General features: G+C 43.6%; 1 protein-coding gene across 1 annotated transcript; it reads left to right on the top strand.

Annotated features, from left to right (window-relative positions):
* Positions 1 to 2495: 2495 nt before the first annotated feature.
* Positions 2496 to 14945, top strand: Tmem35a (transmembrane protein 35A). Its single transcript, XM_048418015.3, has 2 exons — positions 2496 to 2748; positions 13237 to 14945. The coding sequence occupies exons 1-2, from the start codon at positions 2629 to 2631 to the stop codon at positions 13615 to 13617; spliced, it is 501 nt and encodes a 166-aa protein (XP_048273972.1). The 5' UTR covers positions 2496 to 2628; the 3' UTR covers positions 13618 to 14945.
* The last annotated feature ends 1831 nt before the right edge of the window (positions 14946 to 16776 follow it).

Below are 16776 nucleotides of genomic sequence, written 5' to 3'. Positions count from 1 at the left end.
AGATGTAATGTAAAGTCTGAAGCTGCTTTTCTTGGGTATTCTGGCCCAGTAGAGTAAAGGAATCACCACACCTGTGACTGGCAGGAAGGACTGTCTGGGGTGACACTAGGAATAAGACAGGCTCCTTGAAGGGGATTTGTGCTGGTTCTGTAGTATTTGCTATCCGCCCCCTTTCTTTCTTCTTCTTCCTCCTCGTCCTCCTCTTCCTTTAGATACTTTGTGTTTGGTTGATTTTAAGGCAGAGTCTTATACTATAGCCCAGACAGGTCTGAAATTTACTATGTAGCTTAGAATGGCTTTGAACTCAGAGCAATTCTCTTATCTCGTGTTTCTGAGTGAGTGGTGGGGTTAGAGACAGGAGTCACTAAGCCCAGCTTGGACTGGGTAGTGGGAGGAGTACGAAGGATTGGTGATCAAGATGGAAAGAGGCCTCTGAGTTATAGTGAGGGCGTAGCCTTGGGGAGGCTAATCTTGGACGTCAACTTGACATGTCTGGGAAGAGGGAACCTTGGTGAAAGTATTGCCTCAGTCAGACTGTCCTGTGGGTACATATGTAGGGCATTTTATTGATTGCCAATTGATAGAGGAGGACCCAGCCCATTGTGGTTAGCCAAGCCAGTCAGGGGAGCCAGCTTTCAAACAGCATTCCTCTATCTAGGGTCTCTGTTTCCATTCCTGGAGCAAGTCTCCCGCTTTAGTTCCTGCCCTGGATTCTCTCAATGATTGCTCAGAAAGCATAAGCTGAAACAAACCCTGTCCTCCCCAAGTCACTTTTGCTCACAATGTCTAGCATAGCAACAGAAAGCAAACTGCAACAAGATTCAGGACTTTCAGCCAGGAGGTGGTAGCTCATGCCTTTAATACCAGCACTTGGGAGGCAGAGGCAGGCGGATCTCTGTGAGTTCGAGGCCAGCCTGGTCTACAAGAGCGAGTTTCTACAGAGAAACCCTGCTTCGAAAAACAAAAAAACAAACAAAAAAAAATCAGGATTTTCACCTCCCTCCTTGAGCAGTGCCGCTGGGGTTCTGCTTGTCTCTCTGGGGTGAGCTCCAGTCAGACATGGGGTGGTCACCTCCCAGCTTGCCCAATTACCCTCTGCCCTAACAAAGAGACACACCACTCTCTGTTCACTGACCATTCTCGCGCAGTCTAGAAGGATTTTTGGATCCTAGTGTGTCACCTTCCCATTCATTCTTATTGTGAGTTCCACACTGGCTACATATTCTATGTATTTGAGACCTCTGATCACAAATTTGGGCAGTGAAGCAGCAAATCTTATCAGAGGCTCTGACATTCACTTTACCCACTCCCGGAGTAAAGACTTGATGTGTTTAACCAAACCAAATGAGCCTGGCCTCTAGATATAATTGTCTAGTCATCTGAATCCCATCAATGTCCCCATCCACAAATGGGGGTTCATATTTAACTCACAGTGTGTGTGTGTGTGTGTGTGTGTGTGTATTACAAGAACAGTTTCTTGCCCCTACTAGATAGTCAATAAGCTTTGATTTTTGTAATAGAACAACATCAAAGGAGGAAAAAAAATCTCATGTAGCTGGGAATATATCTGGAGAGGCTTTATAGAGGAGGTGACATGGATGTAAAGGTTATTCGATGAATGACCTTTGAAGAGTAAGCACAATAGCCTAATGACTAGTCAGAAAAGGAAAGGGAGTGAGCAATGCGTGGGTGGTAGGAAAGCTCTGGTAGGATGGGGCAGTGGGTGGGGAGATGAGGGATGGCGCTTAGCAGTGGGGCCTATTGAAAGCTAAATCTTTGAGAGACAGAATCAGATTATGAAAAGGGGGGGGGGTCATGTAGCAAGCACTCTACAGACTGAGCTAGGTCTCCAGCCCCATGTGAAAGTTTTTAACTACTAACTAATCATAACATGGTTTCTGAGGAAGTAGAAGAAACAGCCTTCTTAAATTGGTGTCAATCCTGAGAAGTTAATGGTTTTTTTTTTAAATTCTTTTTTGGGAGGATGAATTTTAAGAGGGACTCTCGGTAAGTAGTTCAGGGTGGCCTTGAACTACCTATGCAGCCCAGGCTGGTCCAGAACTTACCATCATCCTGCCCCAGCACCAAAATACGGGGATTGCAGACTTGAGCCACCAAGTGGGGCTTGAATGTTAGCACTTTCAGACATCAATGATTTCATGAAGACTAAATGATTTGATTGAAGGAAATGATGAGGTTTGAAATAAGGAGTGAATAACTGAAGTGTAGGTGTGAGGGAGTTTCAAAATACACCTGGTGAAATAGTAGAAAGGACGTCTTTCTAAACTCCTCATTCCCGGTGTTGAACTTGAAGCATAAAATGCCTTCTTTGCACTTAAGAATTGGAAGTTCTCCGTCTCAGTTCAGGGCTTCTTTTAACTTCTTCACGGTCCTTTATGCCAAGGAGGTGCAAGCGTAGGGCATTAGGACCCAGCGATTGTTGTAGTGAGAGTGGTTGAATCTCGATCTCTCAATTTTTCTCTCCAGCTCCCTCCTCTCCCTTTGTCATTCTCTCTGCCTGCTGCCTCCGCAGCGCGCCTCTAGCTCTCCCTGTGCTAACTGCCTGCGCCTTGACAGCCCCGGCTGCGCAAAGCAGAAAGATTAGTTGGGACCTGCCTTGGCGACTCCATGGCATCCCCACGAACCATAACTGTCGTGGCCCTCTCAGTGGCCCTGGGACTCTTCTTTGTTTTCATGGGGACTATCAAGTTGACCCCCAGGCTCAGCAAGGATGCCTACAATGAGATGGTAAGTGATGTAGACCAGCAATGAGGAGCGCACCCCTATGGGATTGTGACTACCTCTCCGCTTTTCTTTTCTCTGCTCCGGTGCGGTGCCTTTCCCTTAACCTCTTCCCTAACCGCGGACCCTCCCTTCTCCCTAACAACTTTACAGCTCAGAAGGAACAGCTGGACAAAAACGATTTCATTGTGGGCTATGCCGGGAACAACTGTTTCGGTGCCACTGCATGCCAGTTGGGGGAGGGGCTGCCCAGCGAGGACCCCCAATTTAAAGTCAAGCAAAAGGCTGAGACCTGCGTAGCACCTGTCATTGATGAGCCTTTTTCCCTCTTCCCAGCACACACCCAAAGTCCCAGCCACAGCCAGTCTCCAAGACGGAGTCTTTTCCTCTAAGCAAAGAGTTTAGCTAGCCAGAGTTTATTTATTTTAGGGAGGAACAAAGGGGAAAGAGAAGAAGAGCTGGGGGTGGGGTGAGGAGACGGGCTCCTAAAGCTAGGGGTTTGTAGGGGCTGGCGAGGTATTCTTCCTCATCCCGTGTGCAGAGCTGACGGTATGCCTTTAGGCGCCCGGGTGCGATCTGGATCTTGGAGACAAAGCAGGCTTGCCCCAAATAAAGGTCACGGAGCTTCTTCTGCTTATACCCCTTCACTGGAGGGAAAAAGCTGGATGTCTTGTTTTATCTTGTGTGTAGGCTAATCTACACAATCTATCAAGTCTGTTCGTCCTGTCCTGCAAAACCGTCTGTAATCCCCACCATGCCTCCGGTGGCTGCCCAGAGCCAGGCCCTCTGCAGGTTTCCTCTCTGCAGAGTTGGAATGCCCTAAGGTGACTGGCCAAAACAGCTCCGCAAACTGGGGGCTGGGCTGCCTTTCCCAGTTAGGTGCCATGGGGACTTATGTAGTGGAGTACTTGGAGATAGCAAGAGATGTTTCTAGCACTTTCGGTCTCTCACCTCCACCCCTGTCACTTTGCTGATTCCATTCCCCCGCCCCGGTTGCAGGGACAGGCTTCTCGAAGCCTACACCAGAGTGCCAGTAATGAGTGTAAGCACATTACTGGGCTCTCAAGGTCAAGATGAAAATGAGCTTAGGGGAAAAGAGAAGAAAGAGACAAGAGGCAAGAGGATCTCTACTTTAGGGCCAAGGCAGGAAGGAATAGCCTCACACACTGAGACGGATTAATTGCCCTCCCAGGGCCCACTGCAGAGCTTTCCAGGGCCCCTTCAACATGAGCCGTAAATGGAGGAAGTCTGGCAAATTGTCGATATTCAGAAAATACTTGCACACAGCTCGGGCATGAGCGTTATGTTTCTTCCTTACCACAGGATTACTCTTGGGTGGGGGAAGGGGGCTTAGGTCTAGTCCCAGAGGCAAATCCTAATATGCTTCTCCTTCTCAGCTCCCCTCCTCCCAGTATGTTAGACCAGATGGAATTGAAAGCAGGTCAAAATAAGTAGCCAAGGCTGCCTGCACTGGGGAAGGGGGTAGGGGGAGGTAGCAGAAGCCACCAAAGGGCTTCAAGAGGTTAGAACACAGGGAAGCAGTGGAGGGGAAATGCTTTTATGCTTTTGTCTTGGCTGGACCAGTTTAGTGTTTGATTTTAAAGGCACGAATGTGCTCTTGCTTTACTTTTCATATGTACATTTATTTATACACTTGTGCATGTGCACCAGAGGTATTTTAAGCTTTCCCTTTCTTTAGGTACATAGCTTTCTTCACTATGTTTCCTGTACTCTGAACCTTTGCCCAGCTGCCTTAGAGGACCCCCAAGCTGCACCCTAAGTACAGTGTTAGGCTCTGCAGGCAATTCGGATAAGATGGAGTCACCACCGGAAAGCTTCCTACCAGCTTGGCAGGAGCTCATGAGGAGTACTAGCCACAAATGGGTTTAGAGTGAGCTTCTTCCTAAGGAGTGGAGCTGTCTATTGCAGCCTAACGAAAGCAAGAGAAAACAGCCTGGAGATCTCCTGGCATATACAGAAAAAGGTTTAAATTGGTATACTCTGTAACAGAGCAATAGGGAACAATTGCGTGTGTATTAGATCACTTTTGTGTTTCTGTACTATGGGGCTTTTGGAGGGGTGGAAATCTAACTGGAAGGTGGATGTCGCAGTGGTATGAAGATTATAGAGGCTTTTCAGACTGCCCTTTCCCAGGGTCTCCTCCTGCACTGAGTGCCAGGCTGTGGCTGCTGATGGCTTTCTGACATCAGCAGGCCCACTGCGTAGTGCCTAGACTCATCCCAGCTTTAATCTGGAGCCCATTTGTAAATGAGGCAGTATTCAGTTCTTGAACAAAATGTGCTCAATATACGTTTGTGGACAGCATCCAGCATGCTAAGGCAAGAGATTTGGAAGTTCCAGGTTAGCGTGAGGTACAGAGCAAAACCCTGTCTCTAAAAGCATATATACATTCTCCATATATATAATATATATATATATTCTCTCCAAAAAGAATATACATATTCTCCAAAATGAGTAATATATATTTGTGGGATGGATGGGTGAATTAATGAGTCATTGTAGCATTGCCTCATCACCATCCTTCAATCTTTTCCGGTTTATTCTTGATTATGCAGTTCAGGAACCATTTCTTGTTTCTGAGAGGGAGTCAATAGTCCTTCAGAACGCCAAACGTAGGACAGATGGAATGATTAGTTCCCATTTTGAAGTGACTTTTCTGTATTAGTGGAGTTAGTCACATATTGACGGCAGTGTCATTTCTCATGAGATTTCAAGGGGGTGATGGGTGGTGCTGGTGTACTTACGCTATTTATTTAGAACATCTCTGTGAGGTAGATTCATTTTATTAGACCTTTCTGTTTTACTAATGGATAATTGGAACACACCAGGTTTAAAGATTTATCCAAGATTATAGAGAAAGCTATTGTTAGAGAGGAGACTGGAAATCATGTGCACAGGGGGTTATTGAATTTTTTTGTTCATGAAACCTACAACTGACTCTTAAAAGTACCCAACATTCTTCTTTCTTTTTCTTTTGTATGAGTTCAATTCCCCAATCTATATTTTGAGGGGTTGTTTTATTTCTGAGCCAATTTTCAAAATTTTGACTTATACATTTCTTCTGTCTTTTTTTTAACCTCTACTTTAAAGCCATTATGTGCTAGGCATGTTGAGCACACTTTTAATCCCAGCATTTGAGAGGCAGAGACACATGAATATCTGTGGGTTTGAAGCCAGCCTAGGTTACACAGAGAGACTCTGTCTCGAGAAAAAATAAATAAAGCTATTATGTTATCTTAGACATTATTCTCTCTATGAAGAATAACTGGAGAAAGTGCTAGAAAACCAAACAAAAGACTATATATGGGGGCTGGAGAGATGTTTCAGCGATTAAGAGCACTGACTGCTCTTCCAGAGGACCCAGGTTCAAATCCCAGCCCACGCATGGTAGTTCACAACTGTCTGTAATTCCCAACACCCTCACACAGAAACACATGCAAGCAAAACTCCAAGGCACATAAAATAAGAATAAACCATAAAAAAAGACTATATATGAACTTTTCTCCTGGCTTGACTGGAGAATACAGGAAATATTAGTTGAAAGAGTGCAGGGTTTGGATTCATTCAAGTCAGAGTTAGAATTCTGGAACTCTCGGTTCCCTTATTTGTAACATGGAAATGAGAATTCCTGTCTCAAAAGGTTGTAAACATTAGCTGAGACACATGTTTATAATGTCTGGTACGGTAAGTGTTCAAGGAAATCTTTGAGTAGGTGACGGTGATAATTGGTTCTATTTTATGCAGTGATTTTCTAACTAATTTTAGTGGTCATTTAAGGGGCTAGAATCTAGTGCATAGGAAAACAAAATGTACTTTGATGTGCTCTTGTGGACAGACCTTTATGCAATCAGGCAGTACTGAAGACTCCACTCGCTGCTGTACAATACAGTGACTCTCCTACAGAATTAGCACGTACATCTCTGAATATTCCATTTGGTATGTGTTGTCTCATACCTCCCCCAGATTAAGGAAGTGTTATTATACAGTCTTCTATATCCCAAGTGAATCCTGCATGATCAGAGATGCCCTTGACTGAATGCCTCATTAGTTCACTTGAATTGGGAGACAACGCTTACAGATGCTGCTAAGTAGCTTCCTGTGTGGAAACTGGGGGTATATGAATGGCTAGCCTGCATGCAATCTGTATTCAGCTTTTTAAAGTGGCGGCTTTATCCTGTGAGCACAGGAGACCACATATGTATTAGTAAGAAAACACCAACATGCTGTCACAAAGAAGCCAAAGAGTTTGGACCTTGGGGACCATAGGGTAAGTCTCTAATTCTTTGCATCCCCTCACAGAAAAGATTTGTTAATTCTGTTAATTTGGTTATCTGTAGTTAGTTAGGTGCTCCCCTGCTTGTGTAACCCTAATAAGACATTCTCAACATGTTTGTGCAGTTTATTTAATGTCCATAGGCAATCTTTTATGCTTCCAATCAGTGCCATTAATTGCTTTCCAACTAGGTAATAGGGTAGTAATTCACTGATGCTTAGACTTCTTGGAAGTGGTGCAGTATATCTATTTCCTTAGGGAGCAAATAGACCCTAAGGTGTGATGTGACTTGCTTAGTTCGCACAGCTAGCCACACAAGCTGAACCATACACTACTGTAATCACCAAAGCTGTATCTGGAAGCTTGTAGACTCTGTTTGGCCTTTGTTTCCAAGTGGTTTTGACTTAACAGTGGAGGACAGATTCACCTGCCCTAAGAAGAATGTAGGCAGAATCACCTTCACTTAATGGGATCAGGTTTGTTAGAGGTAAGTATAAATGACAATGGAAAGTGAAAGCCCCTAAAAGGTGCTTATCATTCATATGAATACTTGGCAATTTAATGTCATGAGCTTTTATTGCATTCAGATAATGCTCTATGATTCACAGGTGGCTTTTTTCTACAAAAATTCATGAAAATCATACGTGAGTCAGCATATTTTGCAGCACTTGTGTAGGTTTTATGTGGTCTAAGATAGTAACTAGGCTGAGACTTTTGGGCAAAATATATTTTTGTAAGTGCACCCTTCAACTTGCATATAATTCTCCCCGGAAATTTTATTGGAGTCTAACACACAGACAACACATACTTCTACAGTTCCAGAAAATTTCAGAATCTCCCCATGCAAGTATGTATGTATCCATTAGAAGCAGATGACCAGCACTCCATCATGGTCTATGCCCTTCTCAGTTCTACCCTGACAAGGGTAACTTTACTGTCCTGATTTCTAACTCTGTCTGTCTGTCTGTCTGTCTGTGTTACTCTCACTTGAAGCTGTAGTACTGTGAATCTTCAATTACATTTCCAAAATAATCATCTAATTTATAAAAGCGGAAGCTGAGGCAATAATATACCTGTAATTTTATCCAAGCAATAAAACAAATGCAGGTCCAAGGATACTGTTGCATGGTTGCCTTTGAAGAGATTTGAAACATTTGATTCAATACTTCTGTTTCCCACTTCTTTGCCTCTTCAGGAAACTATGGCTTCAGGGTCTGCTTTATTTGAAAGGAAAAATAAAGGCAGACATAAAAAAGTGAATTGTGACAGGTTTTTTGGAAAGTGAATCAGTCGGCTCTATTTTACCATTAATACCATTAATGCCTTCAGAGATCTAGTTACTACAGATCCATGGCATGTGAGCTTTCTATTGTTAGAAGTGGGGTAGCCAGGTGGTGGTGGTGTACACTTTTAATCCCAGCACTTGGGAGGCAGAGGCAGGCGGATCTCTGTGAGTTTGAGGCCAGCTTGGTCTACAAGAGCTAGTTCCAGGACAGAGCTACAGAGAAACCCTGTTTCAAAAAAAAAAAAAAGGTGAGGTGGCCTTCCCTAAGCATTAAGAAAGAGGCTGTCAATGGTAGGAGACTTTTGATGTCTCTCTTCTACTCTACAACAGAATGAATATCATCCCATTTCTAATAAACTATTACAATCTCCATTTGAGTCGTGGATAATAGGTCCGATGTGTGTATGTTCAGTTTAGAACTAAAGATTTGAAGAAATGCCTTACCCACATTCAGTTTTCTCTTGAGAAAGAAGAGGGAAGAAAAAACAAGGGTTCAGTGGTGCAGCATTTACCTGTCTTTGTGCATGAAGTCCTGGGTTTGGCTTCCAGTGCTGAAAAGAAGGTTTCTTCTGGGTATGGGTACAAGGACAGGAGAGTGACTGCTTACAGATTCCACAATACCATAGATAAGAATCTATTCTGGCTTGTTAAGTGATTCATGCTGGGGGTGAGGGCTGGCATTCGGATAAGCTACTCAGTCCATAGCTGAATGTTCTGGGACCTGAAGAGACTGTAGGATCTCTAAGAAGCTGACTTTCTCCCCTCTGTGCATCCTCCAGAAGTTCAAACTTTAGGATTTGGGAATCCCTCCTTGAAAAACTTAGTGTTAATTAAGAACTTTACTTTTGAAAATGAATATGGTTGGCTTTGTAATTCATTCCAGTAATCCTAGCACTTGGGAGGTACAAGCATGAGGAACAGGAATTCAAAGGCATCCTCAGATACTTATTGAGGCTAGCCTGGGTTATAGGGGATCCTGGAATGAGAGGGGGAGAGAAGGGGGAGGGGGAGGATAAGGAGTACAACACCATCGTTAGCTACATATTGAGGCCAACCTGGGCTTCATGAGACCATCTTGAAATGGAGGGAAGATGTTCCTGGAGGGAAAATGGTTCTCATAAATGTTCAAGAAGTACCTTGGATCTAGAATTCTTCCTCTAATATATCCCTGCTACTGTCACCAGGATAAAGAGGTGGGACTGGCGTGGAGGCAAGTGGTGTGTGCCTGCAGATTAACCATGGAGGAGAGGGGCAGGCTTTCTCAGCAACATCTGTAACTCTGACCTGAGTCTGCTCCATATGGCTCTGGCTTCCCTGGGCCTAGAATTTACTGTGCCTGGCAAACCTCTCTTTCAATTTCACTCCAAAAACACCTGACCTAAGGTGGGAAAATAGAGAAAGAACTATGACTAACATATTTTTTTTCACATGCTCAGGAGCAGGGTAGAAACAAGAGTGGGGTGATACCCCAAATCCTTGGATGTTCAAGTCTCATGTAAAAACAGTTTAGTATTTGCATCAACAGATTACGTACAATATCAAGTAAACATATACTCTAGTAAGGAATAGTGAAAATGTCTAAGGGAGATGTAGGTTTAACTTTTCTTCAGTCTGCAGCCGTAGAAATTGAGATCTGACTTTAGTAGTCCTTCATCTGGTGCCTTTGACCTCTCTCTCTCTCTCTCTCTCTCTCTCTCTCTCTCTCTCTCTCTCGTACATACTTGGGATTGATCCACTACCAAGCTACTAATCTCATGATTGCAGGTGCCCATGGAGGTCAGAGGCCTTGAATATTCTGAAGTTGTAGTCACAGGTGGCTGTGAGTCACCCCACACGAGTGCTGGGAATTAAACTTGGGTCTTCTGAAAGAGCAGTACAGGCTCTTAACTACTGAGCCTTTTCTCCAGCCCCCAGGAGTCTCCTCTTACAGTACAGAGTTGTATTGAGCCATAAAGGAGAATGAAATTATGTCATTTGCTGGAAAAATAGATGCAACTGAAGATTGTATTAAGTAAAATCAGATACATAAAGACAAATTGACCAATTTTCTCTTATTTGTAGGTTCCAGAATTCTTTTTTCTTTCTCTGTTTTTTAAGACAGGATCTCTTGTATTCCAGCCTGGCCTCCAACACAGTTTGTAGCTGAGGATGACCTTGACCTTTAGATCCTCTTGCCTCTTTCTCCCAAGCTAGGATTAACAGACTTGCACCAACAAGCTCAATTCGTTCAGCCTCCCGCATACTAGGCTAGCACTCTACGAACTGAGCTACATCTTCAGCCCTAGAATTGTTTGCATATTTGTTATTTGAGTTTTTGAGTGTCCGAATGTGTTTTATATTGCTAGTCTAGGCATCTCACTCAACCTCCTTGTTTGCAACTATACCTGTTCAAATATATCCTCATGCTTTCCAAAAAGACATCCCTTAAAAACCAGATTATGTTGTTTCCACTGGCTTATAGGACAAAGTCCAAAGCTCCATAGCACAACGAACTTTTCCATCATGCAGTCCATACGTTTTTTTCTATTTCAAGTCTTCCTTCCCTTCCCCACTCCTGTCCACATCAAAGTGAGGTTGTGTTTGCAATCCATTTATCTGCTTTATACTTCAGGGCCTTTTTACCCATCCATTTTCCTCCACTTGCCAAGGCTTTATTGTTCTTGTAAACACTAGCTTTTCCTTTAGGGTCCCACTGTCACTGTCACCATCTGAAGAGATTTGATATGCCTCCACTATGCCCACTGCATTATTTTATGTGACACTCCACACTGTATCACACTTACACAGCTCAGTATCTACTCTATCCCTTTTCAACTTCAAACCGCAAGAAGGTAAGGCCTCACAGAATCAAATAAGCAGGGCTCACAGGGGCTCACAAAGACCAGAGCGACAATCAGGGGCCCTGTATGGGTCTGACCTAGGTCCTCTGCATATATATTGTTGTGCAGCTGGGTGTTCTTGTGGGACTCCCAGCACTGGGAGTGGGAGGATTTCTCTGACTCTTTTGCCTGTTCTTGGGACCCTTTTCCTCCTACTGAGTAGCCTTGTCCAGTCTTGCTATGAGGATATGTGCCTAGTCTTAATTGCAACTTGATAGGCCATATTCAGTGGATAGCTCTAGGAGGGCTGCCCTCTTCTGAAGGGAAAGGAGGAGGAGTGGATCTTGGGGAGAGAGGAGGCTGTGGGGGAAAGGGACTGGGAGGAGAAGATGGGGACAAAACTGTGGTCGGGATGTAAAATATGATAAGAATAAAAATTAATTAATTAAAAACAAGATAAGGCTTTCTTTTTTGAAAGATTCATATTAGCATTCAGAATACTTAGTGCAGTGCCTAGCATATGGAAATACTAAATATTGAGTCAGTGAAGGAACTAGGGCTTGTTTGTTCTTTTAGACTGGGGTCTCATATGTATCAGTCTGACCTCTAACTATGTAGCTAAGGATGACCTTCAACTTCTGATTTTCTTGCCTTCACCTCTAGAGTGGTGGGCTTACAGGCAAGTATCAACATGCCTGATTCATGTAGTCTGGGGATTGAACCCAAGGTCTCACGCCTGCTAGACAACTACTCTGTTAACTGTAGCCCCAGTGCATTTTTAAGTTGATCAGCAATTTTGGCAGACTCTACAAACGTATATTTCACCTCTGCTTTTTTTTTTTTTTAAAAAAAAACCTACTGTACTGCTGGACGATGGTGGCGTAGGCCACCCAGCACTCAGGAGGCAGAGGTAGGCAGATCTCTGCGAGTTCAAGGCCAGCCTAGTCTACAGAGTGAGTTCCAGGACAGCCAGAGAGAGCCAGAGAGATACACAGAGAAACCCTGTCTCGAAAAACAAAAACTACCATACAATCCAATAAAGGAAGTCAAATTTGTGAGGCTTTCCTATGCATTGTCTTGCCCTTTGGACAAAGCAAGTGCTAGAAAGTATGGATATGGATTGCATGAACCAATTTTATGCTTCAATGAATTTCTTTTATTTCCTTAGTAATTTACAGGCAGCAACTTTAAAAAAAATACTATGAAGCCAGGTTTGCTGAGTTATTACTTTTGGTGCCTTAGTCGATTCAGATTGCCATAACAAAATGTTACAAACTGGCAATTTGTGAACAACCCACATTTATTTTTACGGTTCAGAAGGCTAAATCTAAGGTCAATGTGCTAGCAGGGATGGGACAGCTGAGGGCCTTCTTTGTGGTTTGATGGCCTCTTCTAATTTTATGTGTATGAGCGTTTTTTCTGTATGCGTCTGTGCACCACATTTGTGCAGTGCCACAGAAGCGGGAAGACATGGGTCCCCATGGAACTGGAGTTAGAGAAGGTTATGAGCCACCATGTGGGTGCTGGGAATCCAACCCAGGTTCCCTGCAAGAGTACCCAGTGCTCTTTTAGTTACTGTGGTTGTTTTGAGACAGGTTCTCTAGACTATGCAGTCCTGGCTGTCCTAGAACTCAATATATGGACCAGGCTGGCCTTGACCTCATAGAGATCAGCCTGCCTTTGTCCCCACCAAATGTTGAGGCTAAAAGCAAGTGCCACCAAACCTAACACAGCTTAACTGCTGAGCCATCTCTCCAGTCCCATACTTTTTTTTTTTGAGCTTAAGTGAGGAGTTTATTGAGAGAAGGGAAAGGGAAAGAAAGAGAGAGACAGACAGACAGAGACCTGCTTGCCTCTTCAGAAGAACAGAGGGAAGAAACTCCAGTCCCATACTTTCATAGTTTTTAATCACAGAGATTCCAAACAGATCGCCTCCTCTTTTCCCTATTCACAAGGTATTATTTAAGGGACAGGGTAAAAATGAGATACTTTTGGTTTGTGTAGAAAGGGAAAACAGACCCTTGCTGGTATTTTCTTGATTTGGCTGTTAAAATTGTGATTAATGCATTGATTTCCTTATGCTCTCCCTTCTCTAGAAACGTGCGTACAAGAGCTATGTCCGAGCCCTTCCTCTGCTGAAGAAAATGGGCATCAATTCCATTCTCCTTCGAAAAAGTATTGGAGCTCTTGAAGTGGCCTGCGGCATCGTCATGACCCTGGTCCCTGGGCGTCCCAAAGATGTGGCCAACTTCTTGCTACTGTTGCTGGTGTTGGCTGTGCTCTTCTTCCACCAGCTGGTCGGCGACCCTCTCAAACGCTATGCGCATGCTCTGGTGTTTGGCATCCTGCTCACCTGCCGCCTGCTGATTGCGCGCAAGCCGGAAGACCGTTCTGAGAAGAAGGCCTTGCCTGAGAGCGCAGAGGAGCAACCCTCCTTATATGAGAAGGCCCCGCAGAGCAAAGTGAAGGTGTCATAGGAAATTGGAAGTGCAAAATGTGGACCTTCTAGGCAGTTGCCTCCTTGACACCCAAGAAGATATCAGTGTGTGTTTTTCATTTGATTTATTGTTCTTAGGGGAAAAGCAAAAAGTACAAACTGCAAGTTAATTGGCTTGTGTACATCTATACCCTAAAATGACCTCCCCACATTGACATTCATGCACTGCCTTTAGTCACCCTGGAGCAACGCTCATATGTTGCTGCATGTACATGTGTATGGCTACTATTGAGGTGTGCTTGTGAGGTGGACTCCAGCAAGCATGTGACTGTGAGATTCTGTGTGGGGGGAATGTATTGAATTGCCATGTGTGTGAGTATACACACATGTGTGGAGGAGGAGGCTCTGATCTTTGAACTAATCCTGCACAGGTATCCTTCCATTCATAAATTGATTCCAGCAAATGTAGAATAGGGAACCCTCCTGGAACGAGAATCCTATTCTAGTAGAAAACAAAGAACCTATTTCCATGTGGGGTGGAACTCCCTCTCTGCATTAAGCTGTAAACTTAAATTCCCCATTTTACAAGAAGAGTTTCTTCAATTTAATTAGCTTCTAGTTCGGCTTTTAAGTTCGAAACACTCAACATCAAGTTTAATTCAAACAGGGGATATATGCAGGCAATAGATAGTGTGCTTCGTCAAGCGGCACAGTGGGAGGTCTCTCCTTGCCTTTGTTTGAGTCCAAGCGATTGAGCTCTTTGGCTAGCAGTTTGAAATTTAATTAACAGTTTTTTACTAGACACAGTCAAATTTGGTTTTAAGCCCAAAGCTGCCTCACTTTCACTATTCTCAGTAGCCAACCAGGGTCTGACAGCTTCCCCACAGTTTCCACCGAGGGACTAGCGATTGGTCCTATTTAAAGTTTGAATCTCCAGCCCTAGTGGTTTTCTGAAACCTGAAATTAGATGGAAAAGCTGTATCCAGTGTTTACCTATCAGAGGAGTCCTCTACTCTTATTGATTTGTCACCGAACTTTGCGAATGTTTAACAGAGTCCAAAATACCCCCAGAAATGTCTGTTTTACATCTCTTCAGCATTCGAGCAGGTGGAGTTAGCTAGGGGAAGGACATTTGACATGGGTTAGTTGGATTGAGCAGTATGGAAATTTGCTTTTGTAGTTACATACTGCTGTTTCTTTGTCAAATGTGCTTTGATGGTTTTAATGTTGTGTCAGGGATGGGAAAGGGGGCAGGGGCTGTGTGTGGGAAGAGTGCTTACTGTATTTTCTTCAGTGTCATCGTCCTTGGTAATTGCTAACTGTCTTCTTTCGCTCATTCTTTCAAAATAAAGGTTTTTGAAATTTGGAGGACGTGGTGTGGATATGGACTGAGACTCTGGAAAGAAAAGTTCCCATAAGCAAGGAACTCAGTCTTCTGCTCGTGTGACTTTCTTGAGCTTGTTGTTGTTGGTATTTGTTTATTTTAAGGCAAGGTCTCACTGTAGAGCCTAAACTGGCCTCAAAGTAGAGATTCTCTTTCTTTAATTCACAAATCCTGGGCACCCAGGCCCATGTCACTCATCACACCTAGCCCAGGTACCTGCCCCCCCCCCCCCCTTCTCTGAAATAAGGTCTCACTATGTAGCGCTGGCAGTCCTGGAACTTGGAAAGATCCATCTGCTTCTGCCTTCTGAGTGCTGGGTTAAAGGTATGTGTCACCACACCTAGCTCCAAACTCTTAAAGAAACAAAAGACTAGATGAAGAAGAGAAGGGTGTAATAGTTTCAGTATACAAACAAGGTTGCTAATTTGCACATCCTTTTAAGTTCCTTCATGCTTTTTAGTTTTTTTTTTCTTTTCTTCGAGACAGGGTTTCTCTGTGTAACAGCCCTAGCTGTCCTGGAACTAGCTCTTGTAGACCAGGCTGGCCTTGAACTCACAGAGATCTGCCTGCCTCTGCCTCCTGTGTAGTTGAGATTAAAGGCATGTGCCACCACCACCTGGCTTCCTTCATGCTTTTTTGATGTTACCACGTAAGAGGGGAAGCCTTAGAGTCTTAGGATAAAGCTTTAGGATCCCAATACCATTTCCAGGTCTAGGAAGGCCTATATTGAGTGAGGCAGAGGAAAAGATGAAATATTATTTCAGAAAAAAACCCCAGGGTTCATTAAATAAATATGAAGCAGTGTCTTTTACTATACTGTGTCCACAAAGTGACAAGCTGTACTGCCACAAATTTGTCATGTTAAGTAAGTTATTTCATCACTTAGGGTACCATTTCATCTGCGAAAAGGAGGGTGAAGCCTTCAATCCTGTCCAGTTTACACTTATTTGAGTGTATTAAATCATTAAATGCATGAAAAATGGCTCAATAAAAATTTCAATTTTGCTAAAGAGCAGCTATCAGAAAAAATGGACAGTCTCAATTTTTATGCATGAGTAAATGAGTTTGTCAAACTACTCTAAAACCATGTTAGATGTGGTAGTCGTTTTTGCTGTAGTCTATATCAAATACTTCAAGTTAATCCTCGGTTATTTATGCTGGTCTGAGATGGCAAGTTTTTCCTGTATAATTTTGCATATAAAATTCATAATAATCTTATGGCCTCAAGTCGCTGAGAGGCAGTACTTTTATAAATTCCTTCTTTATTCCTAACTTTCTTTCTTTTTAAAGACATGGTCACTTTGTAGCCCAGACCGTCCTCCTTGGGTGGTCCTTTTCCCCCAGTCTCTCCTGTGCTGGGATTACAGGCTCGAGCCTCCACTTTGGCTTTTATTCCTAGTTTAATAGAGATTAAATTAGGGGCTAAAGTTAGAGCGTGTACTAAGTTATTATTGCTGGTTTAGCTAGTTTGAGGTCAGTTAGTTCTTCAAGGTTAGCAATATTTACACGTTGACAGCCACCTTCAAGATGGATTAACATCTGATCCAGAATTTTTTATTTTTTTCGAGACAGGGTTTCTCTGTGTAGCCCTGGCTGTACTAGAACTCACTCTGAGACTAGGCCGGCCTTTAACTCACAGAGATCTGCCTGCCTCTGCCTCCCAAATGCTGGGGTTAAAGGCGTGTGCCACCACCACCTGGCTGTTTTTAGTAAATTTAAGTTATTTGTACCCATCTTCTGTCAAAAGCAGGCAGATCTTGTGATTGTTCTCTTATCGTCCATTTCCCCCAACCTCCACCTCGAAACGCCACAGGA

The sequence above is a fragment of the Myodes glareolus genome, chromosome X, assembly GCF_982192425.1.
Source record: "Myodes glareolus chromosome X, mMyoGla1.1, whole genome shotgun sequence".
In the NCBI taxonomy this organism is placed as follows: Eukaryota; Metazoa; Chordata; class Mammalia; order Rodentia; family Cricetidae; genus Myodes; species Myodes glareolus.
The sequence above is the reverse complement of the archived record's forward strand: the minus strand, read 5'-3'. Positions and strand labels throughout refer to the sequence as shown.